General features: G+C 45.6%; 1 protein-coding gene across 4 annotated transcripts; it reads left to right on the forward strand.

Annotated features, from left to right (window-relative positions):
• The first annotated feature begins 581 nt into the window (after positions 1-581).
• Positions 582-17,830, forward strand: GOSR2 (golgi SNAP receptor complex member 2). Of its 4 annotated transcripts, none has more exons than XM_065897369.1 (6): positions 582-610; positions 9,031-9,095; positions 10,712-10,820; positions 11,816-11,948; positions 14,414-14,554; positions 17,669-17,830. In XM_065897369.1, the coding sequence occupies exons 1-6, from the start codon at positions 582-584 to the stop codon at positions 17,828-17,830; spliced, it is 639 nt and encodes a 212-aa protein (XP_065753441.1). The 4 variants fall into 4 exon arrangements, with proteins under 4 accessions (XP_065753441.1, XP_065753442.1, XP_065753443.1 ...); XM_065897370.1 differs by having other exon boundaries at positions 10,715-10,820; XM_065897371.1 differs by lacking the exon at positions 14,414-14,554.
• Positions 17,831-20,832: the final 3,002 nt, after the last annotated feature.

The raw sequence follows: 20,832 nt of genomic DNA on the forward strand, positions 1-20,832 counted from the left end.
TCCTATACCAAGACCTCTTTGAGGGCAAGAAGAACCGGTTTCCTCCACAGAACATGTGATACATGGTAACTACTCATTCACTCTGGGTTTATTAGACGGATAAATGGGGTGGGGGACGAGACAGGAGATGCTTGCACCAGAGACTCCAGCGAAGAGTGAAATCTTCAGACCCACAACAAACAGTTTGAAGCGAAGCCAAGCAGGAACCTTCCCACACTTCCTCCCGCAAAGATGAACTGCTGTCCTCTGGTCTCCAAACTTGCTCTGAGGACCCCACGTCGGTACCTTGCGACTGCCCTTACCAATGCCTGACTCAATGCTGGAGACGGCCTCCGGCCAAAACCTAGGCTTCCTCGTCCCCCATCTGAGGCAGAACCTCTGACTACACTTAGCCTTCTTCTCCAGGCCCCTTTACTCGTTTCCCTTCTCCTTTCTCGCAGTCACCACCAGTAGGGCGCGCGTCGGGGCAGCCCTAGCCAGCAGGGAAGGGAGGGTCCTGAGACCGGAAGCCGGAAGCCGGAAGTGGGGCTGTGAGTACGTGTTCTGTGGAAGCCAGCGCGGGACCCGGTGGGGCCGGCAACATGGAGCCGCTGTACCAGCAAACGCACAAGTGAGGGACGAGTCGGGCACGGGCTGGGGCAAAGCCAGGCTGGGCGAGGCCTGCCCCCTGGCTGGGGCCTCGGGCGTCCGCCGGTATGGAGGCCGAGTCCTTCCGTCCGGGCGCTTCAGGGGGGAGCAGCTCGGAAGTGCTCAGTCTTTGGCGGGATGCCCAGGTAGCGGAGGCCGGAGGGTCCGACCTGGTGCCCGAGGACATTGGGCCGAATGCCTCCGGGGACCTTGGAGGCCATGACTGCCCGCTGGGTAGACTAGGTGAAGGGGAAGTCGCACTTTGTCCAGCACCTGCCAACTCTGTGGTCCGATTTGGTAGAGCTGGTGCGGACTCAGGGCCCCGGCACAGAGGAGTTTACTAGTTGGAGAGTCAGGACGTGTACGAAAAAAGGTCTAATGTGTGGCACAGTGAGGTGGAAGGTAAATGAGCAGTACCAGCAGGATCTCCTTAAGTAATTTAGAAGGATCCATCACTGGGATAAGGTCGTCAGAAAAAGTTTAATTAATAGCTCACAGCTGCTAAATGATGTTAGTCCCTACTCTTTATTGACTCAAAACTTGTTGCTTCTACACTGTGATTTTTTTCTTTTATTCTGATTTTGGTTTATGCTAAAGACTGTATTTTTATAATACAAAGAAATTGGTCAGCTAGCATTCAGTATTATACGGTACTTGTTATTCATATCTGGTTACAGGTTACCTTTAAGGAAATTGAATTTTGGTTTAGCTTCTCATAACTTAAATTCCTTGGTAGTGTCCTTTATTCATATTGTCCTGCATTTTTGGAACTTGCTGAAATGTGTAATTGAATATGGAAATAAGATCATACCTATCGTATTTGGGGGGATGATTTATCTTTCATTGTGGTCAGACATGCATTAACGTAAAAATTTACCATTTTAAAGTTAACCATTTAATTTTTAATTGTTACCAGTATCATTTAGTTTACCATTTAAAATTATAATCATTTCTTTTTTATATTTTATTTATTTATGTATGTATGTATGGCTGCATTGGGTCCTTGTTGCTGCACACGGGCTTTCTCTAGTTGTGGTGAGTGGGGCTACTCTTCGTTGTGGTGTGCGGGCTTCTTGCGGTGGCTTCTTTTTGTTGCGGAGCCCGGGCTTTAGGTGTGTGGGCTTCAGTAGTTGTGGCACACGGGCTCAGTAGTTGTGGCTCGGGGGCTCTAGAGCACAGGCTCAGTAGTTGTGGCACATGGGCTTAGTTGTTCCGCAGCATGTGGGATCTTCCCCAACCAAGGCTCAAACCCATGTCCCCTGCATTGGCAGGCGGATTCTTAACCGCTGCACCACCAGCGAAGTCCCTATAATCATTTCTAAGTGTACAGTTCAGTGACATTAAGTACATTCACAGTGTCCATCAACATTATCCATTTCAAGAACTTTTTCATTATCCCAGTCAGAAACTCATGTACCCGTTAAGCAGTACCTCCCCATTCTTCCCCAAGCCCCTGGTAACCTGTTCTGCTTTCTGTTTCTGAATTTGCCAATTCTGTATATCTCATATAAGTTGAATAATATAATATTTGGCTTATTTCACTTAGCGTAATGTTTCCAAGGTTCATGTATGTCATAGTGTGTATCAGAACATCGTTCCTTTTTATGGCCAAATAATATTCTTTTGTGGATACACACACGCACACACACACACCACGTTTCGTTATCCATTCATCTATTGATGGACACTTGGGTTGTTTCCACCTTCTGGCTGTTGTCAATAATACTGCTGAGAACATTGGTGTACAAATATCTGTTTGAGTCTCTGTTTTCAATTTTTTTGGAGTGTATGCCTATACCTATCCTATTCTAACAACTTTCAAATATATGCTGTAGTTTTGTGCTGATGAAAACACTTAAAATCACACCTCCAGGGCCTGGGAAAGAAAGAAAATGGGGACCCACCTCTCTAATGAATTCACAACAAAAGCAATACTTTGGAGCATTAGAATAAGAGGAAGATGATCCAGTTATTGTTTCATTTTCTAAGTTTATGTTTCATTAAGTTACTGTTTCATTTTCTACTTTTCTTTCTTTTTACTTTATTGATTAAGTGTTTGATTTGGGTGGGTGAAAATGTAGAGCCTACTTTGTAATAGTATTGAAATGACAGAATTGGTCTTACACTGGGGAGCCCTATTCTCATATAATAATTGTAGGAAGGAACTTTAAAAACTAGATCTGAGAGTCAGTTGGAAAAGGAATGAAACAGGAAATTATGCTCATGTTATTAAGAAAGGGCAGATCTTTTATAATAATAAGGCTCAATGGACTGAGTAGTGCTTTGAAGTTGATCTGTGATGTACAGTCTCATCTGGTTAGTTAATTTGGTTAAAGGATGTTGCTAAGGAGGCCGCGACCCAGTTTATTTTTAAGAATAATTTTGTTCACAGAGTCTCAGACTACCTGTTATCATTGCAGCAGGTAGCTGATCACATAGTAAACTAGGAAGCTCAATTCTATGTAAACTTAGAGGAGCAATACTCAACGGTGTCCCAAACAAGATTTGTGGAGTGTAGATGAACTGCTTACCTCTGCAGGCCTCCAGTGATTTACCCTCAAACTCTGGAGACCCTTAGAGTCTATAGCAGAGCTTGCCAACTCTTTCTGTCAAGAGCCAGATAGTAAATATTTCAGGCCTTACAGGCCGTACGGTCTCTGTAGCAGCTGTTCAACTCTGCTATTATAGTGGGCAAGCAGCTGTAAGACAATATGTAAACAAATGGATGTGACTGTATTCCAATAAAACTTTATTTACAAAAACAGACAAAGGGCAAGATCTGGCCAACCACTGCTAGGCCTTCTACTATGCAGTGGTTCATTCATTCATTTATTTAGCACCTGCTTTGTGTCAGGCACCATTCCCAGTGCTAACTGTACAGCCCTGCCCTTAGGGAGTTTACCTTGTTTCATGCTGCAGTATATTCTGATCTGCCTCCTTTCCCCTCAAGGACTGAACCAGGACTGCGGATTCTGGTTCTAGACCTCTTCACCTTGTTTTCCTCATCTGTGAAATGAAGGTTTGGGGCTGATTAAACTGTAAGGCTCCTTTCAGCTCCATAATACTGGTGATTGAGTGTCTTTAACAGGAAACACACAGAATCCTGTGCGCATCAGCAGTTAACTTTTGCAGTGGCAGAAATTAGTGATTGCAGCTGAACTGACACAACAGTAACTGAAAGTATTAATTTTACTGGAACTTTGAACCCAATTTGTAGTTATCTCTTGCCACGTCCCTGAAAGTACATTGAAATTAGATCAACATTTTAAAGTGTGTATCTTGAAAACGCCTGAACTACCTGAACAATGAATGAAAAGAAAAAAAGATGAAAAACAGGTTAAACATTTTGCACTTAAATAATACTGTGTTAGGATGAACTTTATAGAGGAGCTAATAGCCAGGCTTCTATTTTTGAGATCCCAGTGCTTGGAAAGGTGCCCATATTTGTCCAGGATCATTCAGTGCCCTGGACCTTATTATCACTAGAGATTCTGATTCAATAGGTTTGGAGCACAAGAAGCTCTATTTTTAACAAGCTCTCCAGGTGATTTTGATGAACAGCTGGGTTTAAAGACTGCTACCTTATCTCAAAACCAGCTTTTCCTTTTTTTGATTTTCCCTTCTGATGAGAGGCTAAATATAGTAGAGGCAAAGTGGGTGAGTGAAAATGCCCAGATGGTTCCCACTACTTTTAAGCAAAGCTGAGTAAAAACAACAAACTTCTGTATGGTGCTGTATGGGTTACACAGCAGTTCCATATTGCATTTGGATCTACGCTTTAAATAATTACGATTATCAGTACCCGGTTTTACAGTTGAGAACACCGAGGCACCAAGGAATTAAATGACTTGTTCAGTGTCCCTCAGCTACTGCACAGTGGCACTAGAACGTCATCTCAGATCTTTTTACTCCAAAACCCTGTTTCCTGCTCAGGTTGGTCAGAGGCAGCATGGGTGCAGAGTGGGTGTATATGATGGGGGTGGGGTAGTTCCATGGACTTTTAAAAAACAGTTCTGTTTTAAAATTCTTCCTAGATCTTCTACAGACTTTTTTTTTTTTTTTTTTTTTTTTTTAATCAGCAACAGTGACCCTTGCTTATTTGCTACTAGGTCTCTGCTTGGTTATGTTTTCACCCAAGCCCACCACGGACCCCATGCTAGGCAGGGCTAGGACTTCTGATTTCTAGTGTCCACACTCCCAAGTCATGCTTGTGTAGCAGCTGTTCCGTATTGGCTTCAAATGTGTGTCCGAATTCCCAGTTCAGTATAAAACAGATCTGCCACTCGGCACGGCAGTTCCCACTATGCCATTCATGCTTGCTTTGTTGTTTTGCATTTATTTCCTCTCGGGCATGACATGTAGAGATTGTATCGCTTTATTGGCTCTAATGTTTTCAGTTCATTCATAGCAAATAGAGATTGGATGGAAAAAGTCAGTAACGTTTCCCTGCAATTTAAAGTTTATCCATTGTAGCTTAGAAAACAGTAAAAAGCCAGCTGAAGAGTGGTTATAGGGTTTTGTGGGTATGGGCATCATCTCTCCTGCTGTCATCGTAGAATTTCGGAATTGAAAGTGACTGGCAGGATCTTCCATTCCAACTCACTTTGGTTGGGAAGATCCTTTATAAACTCAAGGTAGTTCACGTACTCTGTGTTTAAACATGCCGGAGCTCGTTTTTTCCCCCTGTTCTTGAAGAGAGAGTTTGTAATTGTTCTCATTTTTCCTGGGGTTGAGCTGAAATCTGTCATCTTGAAATTTGTACCTTTTGGTTCTGGGTCTCCCTTAAGGAGCAGAAACAGAGAACAAGCCCACTCCTCTTTCTGTATGTCATCTCCAGCTACTTGAAGAGCCCCAGCTGCCCCATTTTAGTTTAGTTTTTTCTTTTCTTTTCTCAGAGGGTCATTATCACTACTAGCTCTTTTGACCATTCCTCTTCATAACTTGACTTCTAAACTCTTTTCCAGCCGTCCTGTTCATCTTCCATTGGGAGAAACCTTTAATTGGTAGGGTTCCTTTAGCAGATGGCTCCCAAAGTTGAATGCCAGTCTGTATTGTGCATTTGACTTTTTTTTTAACCTCAAGTCAAAATGTGTGGGGTTTTTTCTTTAACATCTTTATTGGAGTATAATTGCTTTACAGTGATGTGTTAGTTTCTGCTGTATAACAAAGTGAATCACTTATACATGTACATATGTTCCCATATCTCCTCCCTCTTGCGTCTCCCTCCCTCCCACCCTCCCTATCCCACCCCTCTAGGTGGTCACAAACCTCCGAGCTGATCTCCTTGTGCTATGTGACTGCTTCCCACTAGCTATCTGTTTTACACAAAATGTGTTTTATCCCTGACAAATTCATCTTACTACTTTAGCCTAAATGAAAAATGTTAATATTTGTTTTGTGGTACAATATCCTAAGCACTCACTAGAGCACAGAATCATGTGCAAATTTCATAATCAAACGTTGATTTTTAAAAGTTAATTAATTAATTAATTAATTTTTGGCTGTGTTGGGTCTTTGTTTCTGTGCGAGGGCTTTCTCTAGTTGTGGCGTGTGGGGGCCACTCTTCATCGTGGTGCGCGAGCCTCTCACTGTCATGGCCTCTCTTGTTGCGGAGCACAGGCTCCAGACGCGCAGGCTCAGTAGCTGTGGCTCACGGGCCCAGCTGCTCCGAGGCATGTGGGATCCTCCCAGACTAGGGCCCGAACCCGTGTCCCCTGCGTTGGCAGGCAGACTCTCAACCACTGCGCCACCAGGGAAGCCCTCAAACGTTGATTTTTAAAAAACACTGAGCAAAACACAGAGCCAAAGGCAGTCCTTTGGTGGAACCTGGAAGTCTTCCCAGGATCCCTTGGGGGATGAGGGATTAGCTGGAGGAAACCATTAGGGCCCATGGGGACCATGGTTTTGCCTGCTATGAGTCCCTCATCTTTAAAGTTTAAAATATTTGTCAATCTAATGGGAGAAATATGATGTCATTGTTTATTATTTTTTAAAATAAATTTATTTATTTTGTTTATTTTTGATGGTGTTGGGTCTTTGTTGCTGCGCGTGAGCTTTTCTCTAGTTGCGCGAGAGCTACTCTTTGTTGTGGTGCACGGGTTTCTCATTGCAGTGGCTTTTCTTGTTGCAGAGTGCGGGCTTCAGTAGTTGTGGCACATGGGCTTAGCTGCTCTGTGGCATGTGGGATCTTCCTGGACCAGGGCTCGAACCCGTGTCCCCCGCATTGACAGGTGAATTCTTAACCACTGCACCACCATGATGTCATTGTTTTTAATTTGCATTTTCCTGATTACTAGAAGAGAGTCTCTTCATATATTTATTGGCCATTTGGGTTTCCTTTTCTGTCAGTTGCCCTTTGCCCATTTTAAAAGCTGCTTTGTTTGACTTTTCCTATTGATTTGTAGCAGTTCCTTATACATTCTGAATACTATTCCCTTGTTCCCTGCTGCAGGTATCTTCCAGTCTCTGCCTGTCTTTTTTTTTTGTAAATTGTGCCTTTGGTGTAAAAAGGGTTTTGTTTTAATGTAGCCAGATCTATCAGTCTTTTCTTTTGTGGTTTGTGGGGTTTTGGGGGTAGTTTTGGTTTTTGTCTTGTTTAAGAAATCCTTCTTTAACCTGAAGTCATAATATGCATGCCTATATTTTCTTCGGAAAGTTCTAAAGCCTCACTTTTTACATTTAGGCTTTAAACCATCTTGAGTTTATCTTTGTGTACTATTACATGAGGTGTCTTTTTTCCATGTGGATAACGAGCTGAGCCATCAGCACTTATTGTAGTCCATTCTTTTCCCACTGCCATTAGAAGTTACCTCACTGCCCACATCCAGGCCTTCAGGGAAGTCCTAGTTCTCTTTTCCATCTCAGCATTGCCATCCAGTCCTCTCTGGCTGTTTTCACAGTTGCCCTGATCCAGATGTTGGTTTCTTCAAGCTGCCTTTCTACCTCTGCCTCCATATCTCCACATGCCTCCATTCTGAAGCATCCAGACTTGCCTTCCTGAAGTAGCAGGTTCTAGGAGTGATTTCCTGGTGCCTCTCAGGACCATGGGTCTTGCCCAGGAGCGCTCTGAGAGCCGTTAGAGAGCTGCTCTTGCTTCTGGGGCCATGGGTCATGTTTAGAGGCCACAGGGACACCCTGGAAAAGACTAGAGGCAAGTTCAAATGAAATTTGGGCTCCTGGCTCACATTGGTAAATTTGGGGTCACAGTTTGTGGTGCTCACGGTGGAGGATGGTTGCTGACCTTTCCCTCAAGGGTTGGTGATGATGGAAGAGCTCACAGGTCCCTCTCATGTGGCTCTCACGTGGAGAGACCAGAGGCACCAGGAGGCGGTTGTTGGAGTAGGATAAACAGTATCCCCAGGACTGATCACAGAGGACGGCTCGGAAGGGCTCAGCGGGTAGGTGACCTTGCCCAACCCCCGGGGAGCCTCCAAAAGATGCTCTGGGGCCTGATGTCCGGGACCATGCCAGAGGTTCTGGGTGCAGTGTTGGCGTTGCCAAGTGAGATGACAGTCTCCTCATATTGCCAGGGAAAGATATTGACCAAACAGGAGATCCGTATCTTTCAGGGCCTTCCTCTAATGGTTTCCTCCAGCTAATCCCTCATCCCCTTCTTCCCTCTGACCCCAACCCTCAGGCAGGCCAGCTTGCTGGTAACGCACGTGATGTGCCTTGCAGGCCTTTTTGCATGTCATTTTCTCCGCATCTTCCTTCACCAGATCACGTCTGTCTTCTTCAAAATGCTGTTGAGAACTCCCGTCACCCACAAAGCTTTCCCAGCTCACTCTTCTGTTCATTGCCTTTGAGGAGCCACTGCTGCGCGTAGCTCCTCAGCTTTCTTTTTGTTTACACTTCTGTGTGTTAGTGTTCTCTTAAATCTTCTTGGGACTTTACATGTCTGTCTGGCCTGTCCTTCCTAATTACACTGTTTCTCAAGGACAAGGATTATATCTCTCTTGCCCTTTGACTCTCCCTAGTACAGACCAGTGCTCAGCACATTGGGTCAAAGAACAGAGAGTGGGATTGGCTGCGTCCAGATCGAGGTTTATCACTTGGTGTGTGACCTTGAACAAGTTACATAACCTTTCTGGGCTTCGGTTGTCTTATTTACAAAATGAGGATGATAATAGTACTTTCCTCATAGGGTTATTGACTTTGCAGAATGTGTCAGATGCAGTAAGCACTCACTAAATGCTGCCTGTCAGTATTATTATTAATATTAATGTTAAAATATTAGAAGCCGTGCCAAAACATGTGACCTGAAGTGCCACATACAAATTTTACAGTTCAGCGATACTGTCAATTTAAATCAGTTAGACGTTGGCATTAGAAAATTTGTCTTTCCTGACCGAAGCGCTGTTGATTACTCCTGTCTCACTCATTTCCTCCCTCTTCCTTTGATAGGCAGGTCCACGAGATCCAGTCTCACATGGGACGCCTGGAGACAGCCGACAAGCAGTCTCTGCACTGTGAGTAATTAACTATGGAGACCAGAGTCCTTTCTCTGATGACACGGTGCTAATGGGCTGGGTTTCCTGACTGCGTTTCTGCCTCAGGGGCTTAATGATTCAGCGTGGAATGAGTTCTGTTGTTAGGGTGGACAGAAAAACCCTATGGCAAAGTCACTGATTTCCCTGATTGTGCCCTTTGGAATCCCACAAGTCTTATCCCCCATTACCCCTCCACTCAACCTGACATGGCCCTATGGGAATGGAAGTCCTTTCCTCCATCTGTCTTAATCTCATTACCTAGTCTGTAGAGGAATGTGGTCCATAAAAATTCAGAGATGTTTAACTGGAATTGGCCATTTCTTCTGAGCCGAGAACTGTGGCTTTTTAGGCAGATTATTCAGAAACGATGAGCAGTATTAATTGGTTTAGTTCCCACACCGTGATTTCCTTTTAGAAGAGTGCTGCTTTCTGTGTTTTCGTTTCTTCTCTGTTGAAAGAAAAGGTCATTTTTCTGAGTCGGTCACACAGGCATTGCTGATCCCCCACCCACTGCAGATGCGGTCCCCTCCTCTCACTCCTGGCTGGCGCCGTGCCCATTTCTCCTGTTTTCTCACGTCCACTTTCTGCAGCTCCGAAAGCACCTGGTCTCTTGGTCCTGTGCCGCACCTTGTTCTGAGCCGTGCTCGTTAGCTGTGGGCTCCCCTAGGAAGGTGACATTTCTGTCTCTGCTGTCGTTTCTGTTTCGGGCAGGAGGCAGTCTGGACGCCTTCTTCTGCACAGTTCAGCTGCTTCTGTCCGTTCACTTTGTTTGCCTTCCCAGCAATCTCGTTGGTACATGATTAGAAATGGAAAAGTGGTCATTTTGACTGTTTATCGAAAGGGATAAGGTAAATGACTGTATTTATCATATCGTTACCTCTGTGGATTCTTTCCTGTTGATATTCGGTCTATTCTGGGGACTCCAACATCAGTCTGCCCATTCTTAAGGGAACTCTTCTCTATGTTTTACATACTAAATCTTTCCCTTTGAGCTTTTTTTTTTTTTTTAACCTCATTATGTTCTGTGGGGAGTTCAGTTGGCAGTCTTTCTACGAGATATTTATAACCCATATCTGAAAATAATCTCAAATGAAAAGAGGCCTCACTTTGCATCAGAAAATATTACATTTTGCTTAAAATATTTATTTGGACAATCTTTAAATGTTCATTTTATTTTCTAAAGGCAGGAAATTTATTTCTACAGATGTATCTTCAGCTTTTTAAAAAATTGGCGTTGTTATGGCATTAACAGCTATATATATATATATATTTTTTGAAACGTTTACAGTCACTTACTATAATTTGAATTTTTTCCCCATCATCATTAGTGTATGCATTTTTCTCCTTTTGAAATACATATTTTTGAGTTCATTTGATATAGAAAAAAGATACGTTTGATTTCTTCCAATTTAAGTTCACTGTTACTATTATTCTTCCAGCAGTTATTCTTTGATTCTGTTTGCCTTCCCAGCAATCTCGTTGGTACATGATTAGAAATGGAAAAGAGGTCATTTTGACTGTTTATCGAAAGGGATAAGGTAAATGACTGTATTTATTATTTTTCCAGTAATTATTCTTTTTTCTCTTTTATACAGTAGTAGAAAACGAAATCCAAGCAAGCATAGACCAGGTATTCAGCCATCTAGAGCGTCTGGAGATCTTGTCCAGCAAGGAGCCTCCTAACAAAAGACAGAATGCCAAACTGTGAGTACTCTGACACCCCAGGCCTATCACAGCAGGCCTTTCTCCCAGGGGAGGCCATCACATATTCTGAAAATACCATTTATACATTGAAAAACTGAGACTATGAAAAGATAAAGTCCCATAAAGAGCACAATTCTGTTTGATTGGTGCCCCGTCGGAGTAAAAAGCCTGTGTTGTATAACACGGGGAATAGAGCCAATGTTTTATGATAACTGTGAATGGAGTATAACCTTTAAAACTTGTGAATCACCATATTGTATACCTGTAACTTATATCATATTGTATATCAACTATACTTCAATTTTTTTAATAAAGAGCCTGTCAGGTTAGCGGCTCGGAAGCCTCATGTCTCCTCTTCTCGTTGGTGTCATTTAGAAATTTTGCCCCAGCACTGCTTTTCTGACCAGACCCGTGGCCACATGAAACCTCATGCTACCGGGGAGTTTCGGTCTGCTCTTTGGTTCCCACTACATTCTTGGGTGGAAATATCTTGCTCTTAATCACTCCACTCAGTGTATTTATAATGAAATACTGATCTAATGTTTGATACACCCCCATGAAATTAAAATGAAATCACCCTCACCATCTCGACCCCAGCCCCTGCTCCCAAAAGTTTTATGAAACTTCATTGATGCTTTACTCCAAAGATGCCCTTGGGCTTCTTCCAGGAGAGTGATATAACCCCTAGAAGGTCAGGAAGAGGTCGTCAAACCTGCTTCCTGTCACCTGTTCCCTGTCATGCATCCAGAATCAGAGACCAGCAGATATTTAAGTAAAGCTGCTGGAATCTCATGTGCTACCACCCTGTGCTAACCACAAGCTCCTTCTTTACTTTCAACATCATTGATCAAAATCAGATTATTTGTGGGGGATGGATGGCATGGAGTGGTGTAGGGGGAAGTAAGGAAATGTCTTTTTTCCTGAAGACAAAGCCTGGCTACCTCCAATCACTGCTGCTCTGGACTCCTGGAATTTAATCTCTCTGTCAATTCTAGTCGTGTCGACCAGTTAAAGTATGATGTCCAGCACCTGCAGACTGCTCTCCGAAACTTCCAGCATCAGCGATACGCAAAGGAGCAGCAGGAAAGACAGCGAGAAGAGCTTCTGTCCCGCACCTTCACCACTAATGTAAGCCAGGCTCCTGGGTGGGATCTGCGGGAACTCGACAGGTTGTGGGAGCTGCAGCTCGGGGCTCTGAGTGGCGGTCTTTTAGGGGGTGTCTGAAGCAGACTGATCGGACAGGAGGAGAGCAACCGGAAGTGACGGCAGACTTTGTGCGTTGCCACAGAGACTAGACCTAAGCAGGGAGTCTCTTTCTCTGTCACGAAAACCTGAAGAGGAAGCAGTTAAATTGAGGGAACGAGCAGAGGTGAAAATTACCTGGTTTGACTGGTCCGATGCAGAGAGGTGGACATTCACATGGTGGAAATGTTTTCCTGATCAGATCGAGACAGATGATTAGAACTTAGGCTGTTTGCAGTGAGGGCAGCGTTTCAAAGCTGCCTTCAGGCAGTTGCCATTGGGGGGGCGGGTTGTGGTGTGTGCGTGTGGGGGGTGTGTGTGTGGTTCCAGTGTCAGATGCATTAAAATGTTTTTGCCCCTAGTCTGAGCGGCAGTTTGGAGGGATTTGTTAACAGATATTTCATTTTAGCGGGATTGCTTGACTCGAGCCTGTTTGAAAGTGGCCTCTTGGTTTGCACGTTGGATTTCTTAGAACACCCTTGTCCGTGTCCTTTGGTCTCAAGAGGATCATTTCCCACACATGGCTGTAGAACATACTGGCCTTTGTCGTGTCCTGCATAATGTATTCCACCAAATTAGGTGGGTCTTGGTGTGTGGGGGGGAGAGTTGCTTGTTTGTTTTGACAGAGAGTTTCATTTTCTAAAGAGATCTTAGCTTTCTAAGCCTATCATCAGAATTCAGATCAGCTCCCGCTTTGCAGACGTTTAACTCTCTTTGCAGTGTCCACACATGGAATAATGTCCCCAGGTGCTTCAGAATGTGCCTATGTAGTTTGGTTTCTCTAGCACAAGCAGTCAGGTAACCGTGATTAACACTTCAGAAGTTCAATGAACATGTGTTGGTGGTATAATGGTAAGCAGAGCTGCCTTTCAAAAGAGTAGAGAACTGTACAACACACGAAAAGGTGGTGGCATTGGTTATTCCAGCCTTTTTAGGCCATGGATGATGGCTCAGAATTATTTTGTTTCTTACCAGCCTAGTGTGATGCTGTGCATACACTGGGCCCTTAATAAAAACTGATTGGCCGAATGAACTTCTTCCTGGTCTTTCTACGATTGGGAGGTATAATACATTTTTCTGAGAGATAACAGCCCATCAGCTGTACCTTTTCAGATGGGAGGGTAAGAAAGATTTGTATATAAAAGGCATTCAATAGATATTTGTCAGATAAATGAAAAGAAGTCTCTAATTGATTCAAACACTGGAGTCTTGACCCACAGAGCATCAGCTTATGCAGAATGCTATTTAAGGTACCGAGAGTAAAGCGTGTGTAAATTAAAAACCATGACTCCTACCTCTGAGAAACTCCCGTGTTAGGGTAGGGGGACGTATACCTGAATGAGAAATGATTGTGAACTTGAGCAGCCAACAAAAGGTGCTTTAAGCTCTTCGTGATGATGGAAAGTGATAAAAGTGGCACCGCTTGGCAGAAGAGTTTGTAATGGTCAGGAGGTGGGAGAGAAGACAGTGCTGTGGCTGGTCGTGCCCTGCTTCTGTGTCCTTCCCACTTGCTGTGTAAAAGTGGAGCCCTGGGATTGGTCTTGCTTTTCTCCCTACAGGATGGTTAAGAGGGCAGGCTCTGCACCCAGCACTGGGATTCGTGCCCTGCTGGACGTCTTACCAGCTCTGTGTACTCTTGAACAAGTCATTCCACCTCTCTGGGTTTCCGTTTCTTCATCTAAAACAGGGATAATATCATAACTACTGTGTAACGGTAGAGTGAGGATTAAGTGAGCTTAGGGTAAAGAGCATGCAGAGTGGAAAGCACTTGATCAGTATTAGTTTTTTCTCCCTTCGTTTCTTTATAGACTTTTCTTCCCTGCTCAGGTGGATAGACCCATCCTCAACACCGTTAGGCCTTTAATAGAAAACAGTCTCTTCTCTCCTTAGTCAGTCTGTCTAATTGGAGGGATAAGCTGTAGATAAAATAGCCGGAGGACAAAAGCAAACCTTTAACACTGCACTGAGGGAAAGCCAAGTAAAGGAACATTTGGAATAAGCTAGTTAGCAAGGAGTCAGAGAAAGCCTTTAGGAGAAGCCCAGCAAGGTCTTAGAAGAATAGAGTTTTTCCTAAGTTGGGGGAATGATATGGAGGCAGGGATGAACAAGACTTGTGTGGTGGAACCCACTTGCAGAGTGATAAGTCTGAGAATTCCTTTTCCTCTGAGTGAACAGAGGCCACCCCAGATCTTTGCTTTTTCTTCTCTGTTAAGTTCCTCTGATTCTCGCACCATTCCCTCTGGCTGTTTTTCCCGCGTGACCTTGGCCAGGAGGCAGAGCGGTCAGATGTGGTGGGGCCCCTGGAGCTGACCAGCAAGCAGAGTAACCAAGCGCCTGCATTTCTTTCACAGGACTCCGACACCACCATACCAATGGATGAATCACTGCAGTTCAACTCCTCCCTCCAGAAAATTCACCACGGCATGGATGACCTCATTGGAGGCGGGCACAGTATTCTGGAGGGACTGAGGGCCCAGAGACTGACCATGAAGGTGGGGGCCCTCTTGGGGGACAGGGAGAAGGGCTTTTGTTTTGGCTTTATCCAAAAGTGTGGGACCTGCGTTTACCTTTTGATCGCATACCCCTAAATTGTGATACTGTGATAGAGCCTTTGAGTTTGGGTTCCTTTCTGTTGGAATTGAATTATTATGAGTCCAAAAGGAGCCAGATTCCCTTTGCCAGTAGGTGTTTCTTGTGTTTGCAATGAACCATAATGTGGCATCTCTTGGTATCCAGGTCTTTTTCCATTTCCTGAACTTAATGTAAAGTGACTGCTGCTATGAGAGGAAGCAGTAATGGACTGGGAAATTCTGTTACAGAATCCGCTCTCGCAAGAAGGAAGACGCAGCTGTACTTGGCCTCTCGCTCTCTTTCGGTTTTCCTGTGTGGCGCCCCCAACCCACCCCGCGCCCACCGGTGGACGGCCTTATAGCCGAGACCTCTGTACTGCAGCAACTAAAGGGGGTCTTAGGGCTGCCTTGGTTGACTAGCAGTGGGTGCCTTCTAGAGCACAGGCTGGTGATCCCCAGTGACTCTTCACTCTCTCTTTAGCAACAGGTATTCCTAGAAGCCCTGCCCCATTGGCTGAGACTCAAAACCCCTGGGAGTGGTTTACAGAAACATTACACAGCCTCTGATGTCAGTCGTGATGTTTCAGCCTCAGCCCTTTTCCTGTGTCAACCCTGATGGATAATGGGGTGTGGGCTGTGTCTGTTATCAGGGTGTGGTCCCCAGTGGACGAAGCCCTCCCAGCCACTGAGCTGTGAGAAGCAGTCACTCGGAAGCGTGAGCTTTATCTTAGTTTTTGTTGGACCGTGTTGAGCCTGTCAGCTCCATGGGACTTCTGTACATTTCTGAGCAGCGCCTGCCACCTTTACCCAGGAGAAGGTCAGGCGAGCTGCAAGTAACACTTATCTCTTGCTGATGGCCGCAGCGCTTCAAATGGTTTGGAAGCGTGGTCTCTGACAGCTCCATGGGTGCCCCCCTTTCAGAACAGCCACCTGCAGTAATCTAAACTGATACATGATGGTTAATCCTCCCTTTCTTTAGAAAACTGCTGGCCTCCTTCCCATATCTCAGAAAAACAGTAAAACCCTTTTAGGACGAGGCTCACCATGTCACACTCAAGTTGACCCGCTGCGGGTCAGAGCTTATTGTTAAAGCACATGTCAGCTTCTTCCCGAAGTCGTGTCACTGAGGAGTCCAAGCAACTTCTGCCCCAACACTGCCCCCAGAGGTGAAGCGCCGGGAAGTCTGGTGGGCAGTCAGGGGCTGGAATGAGAGGTTTCTAATTCCGTTTCCTCTGCACGCCTACTATACCTGTCTTTTGCCTCTTGGTTCCCTCCACCTGCCTCCTACCCCACTTCTGTCAGGGAAGTTTCTGCCCAAACCATTTAAAAGGAACATAGGAGGGAGCGTGAAGGAACCGGGCCGTGATTTGGGGTGGAAAATGAATAACATTTTTGAAATTAATGTTAATTTTCAAGTGATTTTCGAAGCTTGGTACTTGAACTTCACAGAGTGATGAAATAATCTGCTCTTTCAGAGCTAAGCGGAGTCTTTAGTGACAGTCTAGTTTATACCACCATTGTTGTGGGAAAAACATGTCTCTGGTCTCTGGCAGAGATAAAGTTTGACCTGAGAGATCTCTCTCCGTGAGGCTTGTATATCATTGTCTGGGCAGAGCGTGGGTCTTGAACTCCTGTCCGTGATGCCTTGTGTTCTCACCTCTCTTGCATCTTCTCTCAGTTGCTCGTTACTGTGTTCACTTAGAAAATGGTTGCAGGACACTAGGTTAGATGCCGTCCTACAGATGCAGTTGGTGATATGTGTAAGTTAAGTCGGGGTCTGCCCAGCTTTCATTTATATTTGTTACTTCATACGAAATTGAATGTGCTTAAAAATGAAAATTAGAAAGCAGAGAGGAAGGGTGGCCTGGGTGGTTTGGGCTGTTGGTTTAGGAATAAAATACCCTTTTGTTTTGGGTGGTGGGTGGTGACATTCATATAAGGAGTTGTAGGTCCTTGGGTTGGTGTCTGCCAGTTGTGATTCTGTGGTTCCATCTTGCCCCCTTCAAACTCTCTTATAACGTGGACACAGACCCATATGTTGTACTCAGCAGAATCCCTGCGGTTTCTACTCTACAGAGTACACAGGCTGAGAGCAAGCATTTTAGAGCCAGGGAGCAGAGAGAAGTTTTTTGATGTTGCCTTTTTTTCAATATAAAATATTCTAATTTAAAACTTTTTTTTATGGAGGTATAATGTGCATACGGTGAGGTATACAGATCTTATTTGTACAGATCATTGAATTTTGACAAATACACACATCCGTCTTTGTAACTCACACTGCTGTCAAGGCAGAGACCGTTTTCACCACCCCGAAAGATCCCTTGTGCCCTTTCCCAGTCAGTCTACCCCTGCTCCTTCCGCCTGCCCCAGGCAGCCACTGTTCTGATTGATTTCACCATTTATTAGTTTTGACTGTTATTGAACTTAATGTAAATGTATTCACATGACGATTTTGTGTGTGACTTCTTCCTCTCAGGAACGTTTTCCAGGCTCATTCATATTGCTACATGGTGCAATCAGGCCCTTTTTATTGCCCAGCAGTATCCCGTTGTGCACAGAACACACACTGTTAACCCATCCTCTGGTTGATATACACCTGGATTGTTTCCAGTTTGGGGGCATTCTTCTGTTTTCTTCTAGAAGCTTTATTATAGTTTTAGCGTTTTTGTTTAATTCTATGAACGAATTCATTTTTATGTATAATATGAATCAAAGGTCTTTTTTAACACATATGTATTATGTACAGACATATATGTATGTGTGTGTATATGATACATACATGTGATACTCATTATACACCATTTGTTCCAGCACATTTGTGGAAGACTTTCCTTTCCCCCTTGCTTTGCTCTACAACCTTGACCAAAAGTCATTTGGCCGTAGGAGCGTGATCTGTTTCTGGTGGCTGCTGCTGCTTGTATGCTTTAGGCATGACCAAGAGACTGTCTGTTGGTAAAGCCCCATCTCATGATGACATTCACCCATCCTTGGTAGAAGGAGTTGATCTTTGTTTCTTCCTCTTCTTGTCTGTCCCAGGGGACCCAGAAGAAGCTCCTCGACATTGCCAATATGCTCGGCTTGTCCAACACAGTGATGCGGCTCATCGAGAAGCGAGCTTTCCAGGACAAGTACTTCATGATCGGTGGGATGCTGCTCACCTGTGTGGTCATGTTCCTTGTGGTGCAGTACCTGACCTGAGCCAGCCAGGCCCCGTGGCTGAACAACGGTCCCACGGCGTGAGAGTGTGTGTGAGTGTGAGTGTGCAAAGAGAGGGAGGCCCGGAGGCTGCCTTCTGAAATGTGTGCCCATCTTAACTGTGAAGACCACTCCGAAGTGATTGTGACCTGCAACCTGGTGGGAGTTTCAAACCTCTGTTTTTTGTGAAACAAAAACAGGGGAAACTCCTGCTACCAAGATGTGGTGCTTAGGAAATGAACGAAGTGTCTGTTCTCTCTCATGCTCACTGTCACTCTCACTGGGGGAGGAAGTGATGCAAGGGTAAGGGAGGACCAGGGAGAGGGGAGGAAGAGAATGGCCTTGGTGGTTTTTGTCCTCATAGCTGATGTGCACCCAGGAAGGCTTTCACGGTGAGCTTGCAGACAGGACTGTCCACTCTTTGCCATCCACTGGCCTTTCTGGCTCCTAGTAGATAGTCTAGAGCAGAAGCAAAGAGAGGAGGGGAAAGAGGCCTTCTTTTCCTGCACCCACTACAGTAGGTGGGTTCACATGCCCTTGCTACTAGCCACCTTCCCCCACACCCCTCCAAAAAATAATGACATGCCAGTGACTGACTGCTAATACTCGTCGTCCTTCCCCGGGAGCAGCTACTAGAGGAAACAGAGGCACTGGCGCTGTTGCTGATAGCAAGATTTTCCACATCACGGATGCTGGGTGTTTCTCCTTTCTAAAGTAAGGCCACTGTTAACTCCCTGGGAACGGTCAGTCTTGAAACTGAAGACCCTAGTCACCGATATTTTTCCCAGTAGTTAATGGTTGGCTTTTAAGACTGCAGCCTGGCGCCCGTGCCCAGGCTTTGGTGGGCGTTTGCTGTGAGCAGGTAGCTGTGAGCAGAGGTTAGTGATTTGTCTTTTACAGTCTCATCTCTAGTTTTAGTGTCTAATTAATAATTGGCTCTCTTCCCTTCCTTGAGATATGTTAGCAACTGCCAGCCAAGCCTCCGTTCTGCCCAGCCAGTGTGGGCACATGCCACCCTGGAGACGTCTCTGGTGTGTATGTCCTTGTAAGACTCTGTTTTCAGGGACCAGGACCTTTCTCCTTCTCGGACCAACCCTAGATTAAGGCTGTACCGGTACCCGGCGTATTGTAGGATTTATTGTAAAGCCAGTCTGTTCAAGGAGACTAATCACTGAAAGTACCAGAAAGACCTGGTTAGCCTATTTTTTCATCTGTCACAGGCCCTACCAGCCCTAGGCTCAGTATGGCAAGACATAAATAACACTCACGGTTTCCCAGAGGAACTGTAAACCTGGTCAGTATTAACCCCACCTTTTTTTTTTTTTTTTTTTTTTTCTTTTTTGCAGTATGCGGGCCTCTCACTGTTGTGGCCTCTCCCGTTGCGGAGCACAGGCTCCAGATGCGAGGGCTCAGCGGCCATGGCTCACGGGCCCAGCCGCTCCGCGGCATGTGGGATCTTCCCGGACCGGGGCACGAACCCGTGTCCCCTGCATCGGCAGGCGGACTCTCAACCACTGCGCCACCAGGGAAGCCCTTAACCCCACCTTTGACTGTCTCGCCCTACCTACTTCCCGTCTTTGTTTCTTGTCATTTGGACTATCTTCTGTCATCTTTCTCTTTTCTGTGTGTTTTCTCTTCCACCTTCCTTCTTTACCACCCCCCCGCCCAACCTGTTTCTGTAGCAGTATTGATCTTTGTAGGCACATCTGTGGCGTAGATCCCTTTTGGGGGAATGATTCTTAATTGTCACAGGTTTTGTTTTTTTGGTTTTTTTTTGCTGTACGCGGGCCTCTCACTGTTGTGGCCTCTCCCGCTGCGGAGCACAGGCTCCGGACGCGCAGGCTCAGCAGCCATGGCTCACGGGCCCAGCCGCTCCGTGGCACGTGGGATCCTCCCGGACCAGGGCACGAACCCGCGTCCCCTGCATCAGCAGGCGGACTCTCAACCACTGCGCCACCAGGGAAGCCCTGTCACAGATTTTTAACATGAGTTTCCTGGGTACTGATTTCACACTTTTGGTAGGATCTCTGTTGCTCTTACTTGTCTGGGCTAAACAGGGGCCCTGGGTTTCCAAGGAAAGGGGAATCTTTGATCCCTTCATAAAAGGATTGAAGGCTCTGCCAGAGTGAAAACGTTGGCCTGGTGGATGGACAGAGGGGTGGAAGCATCTTCAGACCTAGCTCTGACTTTGGGGAGGCCCAGTTGGAAATTTCCATCATACCCAGCACCCCTGCCATCCCAGGGACCCAGCACAGGTCTCTTAGCAGTGCATGAAATGGGTTTTTAAACTGCGGAGACTTGGCTCTGAGCCTGGGCACCTGAGGATCCTGCCAGACAGTGCACTTGGGAAGAAGATGTACAAGGAGCAGCGAAGCCATTTGGACTTGAACTCTGGGGAGGCAGAAACTCCCCCCACCCTCTGCCCTCTGTTGGTTGATGTGACACCTATTTGTAATGTACACCAGTCTGTTTCCACACTTGCCTTTCTAGTGATTGTTGTCCTCGACGAACCAGAAGTAAGGCCTTCCTTCGTGCTGCGCCTTCAGAGCCATTCTCCCTACTTTGTAATGAAAATAGAGGGGGCGATTCGTGGGTCTTCACCACCTGGAGCTAAGGAACAGCAGCCACAGTATGTCTGGAGACCCTGGGGCACCTCGTGTCATCGTGTGCTTGCCCTTCCCTGTCACACGTTGGCTTTCAATGCTCTGTGAGCAACACACTTTGTCTCCACAGTCCTCAGAGTATAGGGCAGGGTCTCCAGGCCAGGGAAGGAGCACCCTCTAGTGGAGTTGGGGTGAATTCTCAGGTGCAAGAATCTCCAGGAGCTGCCTCTGAGACCTTGTACAGGATTTTGGTGTACCTATTGTGGTTTAGGACAGGTGGGTTGTCAAGGAACTTGGAGAATCTTCATTCCGTGGATGTGTACTCCAGGTGTGATAACCTTAAGAAAAGCTGAACTCCTCGACCAAGTAAGTAGGAGAGTCTTCATTTTATAGAAAGCTTCG

Source organism: Phocoena phocoena, chromosome 19 (genome assembly GCF_963924675.1).
Source record: "Phocoena phocoena chromosome 19, mPhoPho1.1, whole genome shotgun sequence".
Taxonomy (NCBI): Eukaryota; Metazoa; Chordata; class Mammalia; order Artiodactyla; family Phocoenidae; genus Phocoena; species Phocoena phocoena.

What these genes read in the sequence shown, in the direction of transcription:
- GOSR2 (XM_065897369.1), top strand. Translation starts at nt 582, where the DNA reads ATGGAGCCGCTGTACCAGCAAACGCACAA. An exon ending in CTGTACCAGCAAACGCACAA is followed by an intron (nt 611 to 9,030) that starts GTGAGGGACGAG and finishes TTCCTTTGATAG; the next exon opens with GCAGGTCCACGAGATCCAGT. An exon ending in CGACAAGCAGTCTCTGCACT is followed by an intron (nt 9,096 to 10,711) that starts GTGAGTAATTAA and finishes TCTTTTATACAG; the next exon opens with TAGTAGAAAACGAAATCCAA.